This window comes from Pteropus vampyrus, unplaced genomic scaffold (genome assembly GCF_000151845.1).
Source record: "Pteropus vampyrus isolate Shadow unplaced genomic scaffold, Pvam_2.0 Scaffold36, whole genome shotgun sequence".
Classification (NCBI taxonomy): domain Eukaryota; kingdom Metazoa; phylum Chordata; class Mammalia; order Chiroptera; family Pteropodidae; genus Pteropus; species Pteropus vampyrus.
In genome coordinates this window covers 2,354,245-2,364,218 of record NW_011888817.1, presented here as the reverse complement: position 1 = coordinate 2,364,218, position 9,974 = coordinate 2,354,245, and the positions used below count along the sequence as shown (strand labels likewise).

The 9,974-nt window shown below is 52.2% G+C and overlaps 1 protein-coding gene across 1 annotated transcript in view; it reads right to left on the bottom strand.

Moving 5' to 3' along the window:
• Positions 1–9,974, bottom strand: part of EPHA8 (EPH receptor A8) — a 44,280-nt gene that overhangs the window by 23,055 nt on the left and 11,251 nt on the right. Inside the window, exons 2-3 of the mRNA XM_011358025.1 lie at positions 5,537–5,601; positions 4,362–4,389 (exon numbers count right to left, since the gene is read on the bottom strand). Of these exons, the coding sequence (XP_011356327.1) occupies positions 4,362–4,389; positions 5,537–5,601 (93 nt within the window). The remainder of the gene's footprint in view (positions 1–4,361; positions 4,390–5,536; positions 5,602–9,974) is intronic.

Sequence of the window (9,974 nt, the reverse complement as noted above, 5' to 3'; positions counted from 1 at the left end):
AGCTGCCAGACGCCAGGCACCCTACAGATGTGATCTCACAGAGTGTCATGTCCTTCTAGGGAAGGATTATTTGTTGCCTGTTTACAGATGAGCAAATAGAGGCTCAGATATACGAGCCACGTGCCCGAGGTCACGTAACTAGTGAACGATGTAGCCAGGGCTGGAAATGATGCCAAAGCTACAAAACTCTGAACTTGTTTGTATGTGGCTACTCCTATCACTTCCATATCAGCTGCCAGAGGAATCTTTCTAATGCACAAACCAGACCACGTCACACCCCAGCCTCAAGTCCTTCCATAGTGCCTCCTGAATTGGCGCTAGTTCAGTGACTGATGGGTGAACTCTCTACCCTGCTGTGTGTCATGGTCCCTCTGCCCCTCACTTGAAGCTGGGAGCTCAGAGGCTGGCCTGGGTCTCACTCAAGAGAGTACCAGGATATGGGGAAGTTGAGTGTGATTGTTTCTATGTCAGGTGCTTGTCAGGCATCACTGATTCACAAATAAACCAGATGCTATCTACAGAGGAAACGGTGACACATGGAATGAAAGAAAATGTCTGCAAATCATATATCTGATAAGAGATTAATATCCAGAATATATAAAGAACTTCCGCAACTCAACAACAAAAATACAAACAACCCTATTTAAAAATGGAGAAAGGGATGGAATAGACATTTCTTCTCCAAAGAAGATATACAGATGGCTAAATAGCACATGAAAAGATGCTCAACATCACTAATCATTAGGGAAATTCATATCGAAAGTACAATGAGATACCGCTTTACACCCATTAGCTATTATCAAAACAACAGAATGGTTATTATCAAAATAACAGGAAAAAAAATGTTGGAGAGGATGTGGGGAAATTGGAATCCTCATGCACGGCTGGTGTGAATGTAAAATGGTCCAGCCTCTGTGGAAAACAGTATGGCGATTCCCCAAAATGTTAAACACAGAATTACCATATGGTTCAGTAATCCCAATTCTGGGTGTACACTCAAAATTAATGAAGGCAGGAACTTGAACAGATATTTGCACACCCATGTTCGTAGCGTACAAAAGATGGAAGCATAAGTGTGCATGGATGGATGAATGGATAAACAGAATGTGGCCTAGCCATACAATGGGATCATATTCAACCTTAAAAAGGAATGAAATTCTGACACATGCTGCACCATAGGTGAACCTTGAGGACATTACACAAAGTGAAAAACCAGATACAAAAGGGCAAATATTGCGCAACTCCACTTATACGAGTGGTCAGATGCATAGAGACAGAAAGTAGAATGGTGGCTGCCAGGGGCTGAGGAAGAGGGGTGGTGGAGGGGGAAGGAGTCATAGTTTATGGGTACAAAACTTTCAGTCTGGAAGATGAAAAAAGTTCTGGAGCTGGATGGCGGTGATGGTCACACAACAATGTGAATGTACTTAATGCCACTGACCTGTACACTTAAACAGAGTTAAGACGGTAAATTTTATGTTACCTGTTTTTTACTGCAACTTAAAAGAACAGACAGAAATATACCAGAAATACTCCCTGCCCTCGAGTGCCTCACAGACAAGGTGGGGGACGGTGACATGCCAAAGGGAACGGGCACACGGGGCAGGCAAAACTTCCTCTGGGGCTCGAGCAGGAACCTCGTGCAGGGATGGGAGGGAAGAGCCCCGAGACAGCGAGCACCAAACAGCCCAGTTTAGACACAGAAGAATCATGTTGAAGATGCAGTGTTGAGAAATGAGCTAGAGGAAATAAGCTGGCTCCAGTCTCTAAACTGCTGTGTGACCTTGGGCAAGTCGCTGCTCCTCTCTGGGCCCCAGCTTCTTCAGCTGCAGAATGCTCATTGGCCAGGAGCAGTCCCTGTTGGGCTGAGTTTAGTGGATTTGTGAGGGGCCTGAGGAGGGGCTTGGGACTAAGGCCAGATGGAGGGGACAGGCTCCGGGGTCCCTGTCCAGCTCCAGCAGAGATCTTTTCTCTCGGGCCTCTATGTGAAATTGCCCCTGAACTAGAGATCCTATTACATAAGCAGGGGCTGAGGAAAGATAAAGACCATTCCTTGTGGTGCCCTGAGGATCTGTGGGATTCTAAGCTGTTCCACAAGTGCCAGAGAAGGAACCACGGGCATCTCAAGTCTTTCCTGAACGCCAAAAGCCCCTCTTTCTCACCTCATCTTGGCCAGCTCTTTGGTCTAGACCCTCAGCAACCACATCTGTAAAATGGGGCTCAGACAGGCCCACTTCAGCAAGGCATCAGAGACTGAAGGGAGAACAAGCCTGCAAAGTGCTTAGCTTGGGCCTGGCACAGGAAGGCACCTGAGGAGCGAGACTGACAGGATGCCGAACTGGCGGTGTCTTCCCGGCCCTCCTGTGTCTGCCTCTGGGGACCACTGGGGAAAAGATCCAGGGCATGCCAGCCTCACCTGAAAGAGATCATGCCTCCTGTACCCCCCACCCCAAGAGAAGCCCTGCCCTGCACCCCCACTCTGCAACTGGGGTCTCTGGGCAGTGCTGTGTCACATCTGGGGTTAAAGTCATTGCCACAATTAATGGAGCACCAAAGAGCCAACCAGCTGCTCCCTGTCTGTTTCCTGCCAGGGACAGGGATAAATTAATCAGCTCTATCTGAGCCCGCTCCAGCTGCCCCACCAGTGCCAACGGCCTGACCTGGCCCTGCCAACCCCAAGGCTGCTGTGGACGCCAGAATGGCACAAATTCCTGGAGGCTGGTGCGAAGGTAGAATCTGCCTTGTTCTCTACCTTGGTGCCCTCACCCTATGCTGGGTGCCACTCCCACCCAAGCTGCCTTTCTAGCCCCTGGCATATTCCTCCCGCAACCCCCACCATTGCTCTGGAACTCTGTCCTCTTCCCTGAACAGAATGCAGTAAACCGGCTGTGCAGCCCTGGGTATATCACATCTCCTTTCTGAGTCTTGGGCTTCTCACATGTGAAATGGGGTAGCTAATGCCTGGCCCTTCCATCTACTCCAGGGGTGGTGAGGATCAAGTGAGACAATGGGAAGGAATGTGTCCTCTCATCTAAGGCAGCTGTTAGGTCACCAGAGGTGGAGCATATACCAGTGGGTGGAGGGAGGGATGCAAAGGGAGGGGCACAGCCTGGTTAAAAGCATGGGTTCTGGGGCCAGACTTCCCCCTACCTTAGCAGAGATGCTTAACCTCTCAGAGCTTCTGGTTTCTTATTAGTAAACTGTCCTTTTCATGCACCATCTCATAGGTGACAACTGCATGAAGCAGGTTGTAATCGTCCCCGTGTTATAATTGAGGAGGTGGGTGAGGTAAGGGACTTGCCTGAGTCACACGGATTAGGGGAGGCGGAGCATCAGCACGTCCAGACCCAGCACCTTGGCCTTTAGGCATGTGTGGCCTGCCTGACAATCTTATAACTTTGCTGATGGTGGAGACAGCCTAGGATGACCCTTGTACCCAGAGTGTTTAACAGACTCCAGAACCAGTGGGATGGCTGGAACCTCAAGGACCGTCTCCAAAGGCCCCCCACCCCGCTGGGGAGGAGAATCACCTGGAAAGCTTATTAAACCAAAGATTCCCCAGGTCCCTTCCCAGACCCTCAGATGTGAGCATCTGCATGTTCTACCTGCTAGCCTGGCACAGGTTCAAGGTCTAGAGTCTGGGAATGAGGCGTCTCATCCAGCCTTCTTCCCTCCCTGAGTAAGCTCAGTCTCCAGGCCCCATAGAGATGGAAGGTGGTCCTTGGCTTAGCGGACAATGCAGGGTTGCCTCCCACCTCTTCACAATGAAGACAGAGACCAAAGAGGGTGGAACGGACTCAGTGTGTGCTCCGTGGTCAGAGAGATATGAGTTCCAGGCCATCCCTTGGAACCTGTCTGATGGTAGGCAAGTTGTCTCCCACTGCTCTGAGCCTCAGCTTCCTCACCTGTGAAAGGGGGTGGCTATACCTAATTGCGGGATTGTTAGCAGGGATTAAATGGGATAACATCTGTGAATTGTTACGAGCTGTGTGAATATAAGCTATTATTTGTTCTAACTCCCAAATGAAATGAGATAACTCTGAGCCATACTTCACAGTGCCCTGCAAACAGAGAACCTTAGATTACCAGTGTCATCATCCAAAACACGAGTCCGGTCTTGTTCCTCGTCTGCTTAAAACCCTAACCACTCCTTGTTACTCTAAAAACCGAGTCCTAAGATCTGAGTGGGACAGAGGGACAAAGACACCCAGAACCAAGCTGGGACCATGCCCACTGCATCCTAGCTGCTGGGTCTCAGGGGACATGCTAACCCAGTCAATAAAAAGCCAGCCAGTCATCTCCTCATGGGTCGGCCCCCTACCACTGGCAAACTGGCTCACTTTGCCAAAGCCCTTTCTTACCCACGCGTACCCCCTGAGAGACAGCCATCTGGGGCACACACAGTGGAGTGCTTCACAGGGAGACACTGAGGCCCAGGGAGGTAAAGGGACACCTCGAGGACCCAGACTCTGTTCTTAGGCAGAACTGACCTGCTCAGGCAGAGAAGGGGTTCCCTTCTGGTTCTCGGGCCCCAGGGCTCGTCTCTCCAGCTCCCTGAAGCCTGGAGAGTGGGGACTGATGACAGCGAACTCAGCTTACTGCTACTTGGGGATGAGACTTCCAGAGAGAAAGGACCAGGGCTCCATCCTGATCTTAGCCACAGGCCAGAGGCCACAGACAGCCTGGATGAAAACCCTACTCCCCAGTAAAGACTCCCTTCATAAATAGTAACTCGTGGCATTTTTATCATTGTTATTACTAACATTATTATCCCTTTGTCTCCAAAGTATTCATGAAAGAAGCCGTGTGTGCATGATGTGCTCATGTCTATAAGTGGGATGCGTATGTGTGTTTCTGAGCACAGTGGTGGGAGGAAATTTATATGAGATATAACCATAACACACACTAATAACAACGATTACGACAATAATACATTTAGTGAGGGCTCACTATGTGCCAGGCACAGTGCCAATATCATGTGTCATCTCCCCTCAACTTTGCAGCAAACCCCACAAGGTCATCACATGCTCGTTGCTTTCTACAGACAGGGAAACTGAGACTCAGAGAGGTGAGGTGGTGACCTAGGGCCACTCAGCTTGTCAATGGCAGAGCCAGGAGCCCACCAGGCTCATGGGCTCCAGGCAAGGGCAGCGTAGCTGTGAGGGAGGGGACCTATCTATAAGCAGCGAAAGACTTGATAGGGCCCTTCCTGGTCTTGTTCCTTGTTATTGATGCATCTTACGCTACCCTGATCCCGGCCGTGGCACATTATGAATCTGTAGGCCCAGGACATACATATGAGGATCCCATATCTAGAGCCTCAGATGTGAAGAATTGGGAGCCCAGCACTAGGGCTGGTTCTGTAACCCCAAGGCTCTGTGTGCACTAAACAGTAAAAAAATCAACAGCTGTGTCTCTAACTGCTGTGTGTCCTTGGGAAAGTCTCTTCACCTCTCTGGGCCTCTGCTTCCTCTGTGAGTTGTAGCCTTTCTCTATTCACAGAGGAATGACTCTGGCCCCACTGCCCATCACTTACCCCGTGAGCTGGATATGTGAGCCAGCCCCAGTCCCCGTGGATGGTTGACGTGTCCAGCAAGTTCACTACAAAACAGGAGACAAGAGTACATCAGACCCCTGGGACCAAGAGTAGCCTGACCCAGCCACACTGGTCAGCTCTCAGCCCCCAATAGGTCTGCTCCATATCTTTGTGCCCTTTCTCACTTCCTCTGTCCATCAAGGCTCAGTTCAAGTTCTCTCTCTTCCCTGAAGCCTTCCTCTACTACCTCGGCCAAAACAAGATCTTCTAAACTCCCAGAACGCAAGCTGCTCCGAGTGCCAGGCTGCTTCAGTTGGTGGTTCAGTGGGATACCTGAGATGGGCTCAGAATTCAGGAGGTTTGGATCACTTAGGAGCTATGTGTCTCTTCCTGACCTCACTTTCCTCCTCTGTAAAATGGAAGTGACAGTAGTTCCTGTCCCACAGGGTTTGTGAGGATGACCTGACCCTTGCCCCACTCATGGGACATGATGGTATTCAAAAGCCCTACTAATGTTCCCTCTGTGAGGTCATGCCTCCCCCAGAGGACTGGCCCCAGCTTTACAATCATCAGTATCCCCCAGGAGGTGCTTGGCACCTAGTAGGTCCTCTGTGCACATTCAACGTGGAGGGATTTAGAAGAGTAAGAGCTGCCTCTTGTGCTGGGGAGCTGGAGATACCTCTTCTGTGACCCGCACAACAACCCCAAGAGGTGGTCAGTCTCATCTCCATTTTAAGGATGAAAAAACTGAGCCCCAGGGAAGTTTGGGAACGTGCCCAGAATCCCCCAGGTGTAGCTGGCAGGGCTGGCATTCAGAGCACCTGCTGCGGCAACAACAGACACCACCACTAACGCCAGGAGCACTGGCCAGAAAGCAAGTCTAGTATAAGCCAGACTCTCACAGTAGAAAAAAGAGCCTGCTATTGGACCCAGACACCTTTGGACTCATATCTCAATACAGCTACTTAGTAGCAGGTGACTGTCCCTTCTCTGAGCCTCAATTTCCTCATCTATAAAATGGGGATTATAATCTCTACAGGTAAACTGTAAAGCCTGGCTGGAGTCAATGCACAAAAGCTAGTTCCTTTTCCTTAAGTCCTGTCCCTCCTGCCTCTCTCCTTGTACCTCAGATCCACCCACTCGCTTTACAACGATAAAGATGCATTAAACTGTTACGAAATCAGGGCTTGAGTCCCTGCTCTGTCTCTAACTGCTGCGTGTCCTTGGGCAAGTCCCTTTACCTTTCTGGGCCCCTACTTCCTTTGCTCTATCTAGTGATATTTGTGTGAGAGGGCTTTTGGCTCCACAATCCCTTAGCTTTCCATTTCACTCTCTCTTCCATGTACCCCCTCTTCCAGCCAGCAATTTTGGGCTTCCAACTAACCCAACAAGCAGGCTTGGGGAGGTTACAGAGGGTTAAAGCCAGAGCTCTCCTGGAACTTTCTGCAGGAAGGCTGGGTGTCCTTCTGCCTGAGATTTGCATAGCTCTGTGCCTGCCCCTCAAAGATGGAGACAAGTGTCTTCAGGAAATGTTGGAGTGAGGACGCTCTTATTTGCTGATCTTCTTCCTCCTCTCATCCTCCCCACCCTATTGTCGGAGGGGCGTGGAGGAGGCTGGCTGGAGAAAGGGTTTGCAGAACCAGGGAGGGGCCTCTGGGCTCTGCCCTGAGTCCCCCGCGGCCAGGTAGGATCAGGGGATGGAGCCAATGTCCACAGAGGATCTCCCCTCCCCAAGCTGGCCCCACACCAGGGGCTCAGGCAGAGAAGCCTTCCCACCTCCCTCCCTCCCTCTCAGGCAATGGAGAGAAAACTGGGTCAGGCAGCTCTCTCCTGCTGCCTGGTGGGAGGGGGAGGGGGGCCGCACTGCAGTTTCCCCCAGACCAGCAGGGCCTAGTTTGGGGATAGGGTGGAGAAGGGGACCCCTAAGGGCTCCCAGACCCTGACCCACATCCTGAACTGGGCTCGGAGCTGGAGGGTCCCTTTTCCATGCAGCTCAGACCTGCCTCTACATAGGGGGCATCTGAATGAATGTCCCCTGCTCGGGCTCCTCCCCCTGGAACACACTGCAGATCTCACTTTCCAGGCCCTCCCCTCCCCTGGGAAGCCCCACCACATTTGCAGTGGATTCTTGATCAGCCAGCCAGGGGGCTCAGGTAATCCAAAGATAAGTCAAAAATCGATTCTATCGGATTCAAGAAGAGCTACAGGATTCCAGGGCTGCTTGTTCCAATACCTTCCTGGGCCTTTTCTGCCCCTCCCCTCCTCTCCCTCTGTCCCCCTTTACCCTACCTCATGTTCCCTCCTGTGGGGAAAACACAGAGTGTCTGTCGCAGGAAGCTCCAGGTCCACAGGAGCTTTCATCAGGGCTGGAGAGAATTCCAGCACTAGGTCCACCCGGCTGAGCCTGAGTCCTCGTGCAGATTCGGACCCTTCTGGTCACCAGGGCTAGCCTCTCTCCTGCCTCTTACATTGCCGGACTTTGGGTCTGTATGACATCTGTGACATCAATTCCCCTCTTCGGGTCCGTTTCCCATTTGCAAATGTCAGGGTTGGATTAGATGGTTTCTCAGAGCCTTCAGTGGAGCAAATCACTAAACTCCTCTGTGCCTCAGTTTCCTCATCTGCGAGATGTCCATAGGCATCCCTCCTGGGCCTACCTGCCCTGGCTGTTCTGGGGATCAGACGGGTCCCTTTCCTGCTCTGAGAAGCACGGATAATTCCTAAGCCTTTCCTGTTCGACTGTGGAAGGCATTATGCGATTTCTTTTTTTCTCCAGCGCCGTCACCTTCCCCCATTCCATTTCGCTGAGACTAATACTTAAATTGATTTACATTCCCTGAGGACACAGTGCATGCTGGTGAGGCTGGAGAATTCGGGGTGGCCAGGGGATGTCAGCCAGGACATGAATGCCTCCGAGATCACCTCCGAGCGATGGGCTGTGAGCCTGATGGGGCTGCCCAGGGGGCATCTCTGCAGGTGCAGGGCCCTCCCTTAGACCTGAGAGGCACCTGGTGTAGGGGTACTTGGCCAGCCTGGAGCGCTGTCACCTTTGCAGGACCCTAGCTGGGAACAGAGCCCCCTTCTCAAGTTCCAATAGTCTCCCTGGCTCTAGGCCAGCCCAAGGACGCTGCCAGAAGGGACCCCTGGCTGTCCTACGTGGAACCTATGCCTTAGGTCTCTATCCATGGCTGTCCCACATGCATGCGTCACCCATGCCCTGCTGTAGGTACGCTGCTGCGTTGATCAGATAGGTGCGGACTGGCCCTTGGACAACGCCCCCTCCACCCCGCACAGACTTCGTCGTCTGCCTTTCTTCATGGATCTTCCCTCTTCCCCAACTGTTGCCGCTCCCCTGATACGTCCTCTCTCCCAGGCCAATGGTCTGTCCTCCCTAAAGTCCCCTCCCCAGGGGACTCTGGTGTTTGTCAGCCTGTCATTCTGGAGGGTACTGGCTCCTCCCTGGGTAGACAGTAGAATCAAGGAATTGATGGCGTACTGCCCAATGCCCAGAGCCTTGATGTGGGTCCCCTCATAATCCTGCTGGGTGATGAGGCTATCCAACCCTGGGGAAAATGTCTTCTCGGGTCACAGCTCTGAGAGCCCACAGGCCCTTTGTTCCCTTTCCCCTACTCAACCTGTCCCCCTTCTCTCCTGATGTACAGGAACCTGCACCTCATCATTACCCACCTCAGCCGGCCATCTCACCCCTCAGCTCCCCTTATATGGTCCCTGCTCCCGGTGTGGCCCCAGTTTCACTGATGATTATGACTTTGTTTCTGTGCACATGCATTTCTGTGGGCATGAATGCAAGTTTGAGGGTCTCCTTATATATGTGGTATCTGCCCACAGATGTAAATATTTTTCAAGTGCATGCATCTGCGCACATGTGTGTGCACACATGTACTGTCTGCACTTCTGTGCATCTGACAGTGGGCGGAGGGGCCGCTGTCCATGCATATCTCTACAGGCCGGGGTCTATGTGTGTAAACCCCGATGTGTGTCCATGTGTGCTTGAGGGTACAGCTGTATCTCCATGAGCTGTTCGTGTGTGTGTTGGAGGGGCGGGGGCGGCGTGGATCTGTGGTGTAACTAAGCATGGATGAGGAACACTGGCTCCGGAGCTCCCTCGAATCTGGAAGTACGTTCTGCCAGGGTGAGACCCACTCTGGACCCAGGACGTCAGCCCAGGTCAGGCTTCCTCTGGGCAGCAAAGGAGGTCTGGGGCGGAGGCTGGGGCAGGGATCTGAACCGAGGACAGCATCCTGTATGTATGTACATGTAGGTGTGAGGCTCTCGGAGTTGGAGAAACTGATGGGTGCTCCCGCCCAGCTTTCCTTATCCCCTCCCACCCCGCCAGACCCTTTTAGTCCTGACTGTTCAGTTTACAACCCCTGATCCTGCCTCCCACCCCTGTGAGTGACTGGACTGCCCCAGCCTT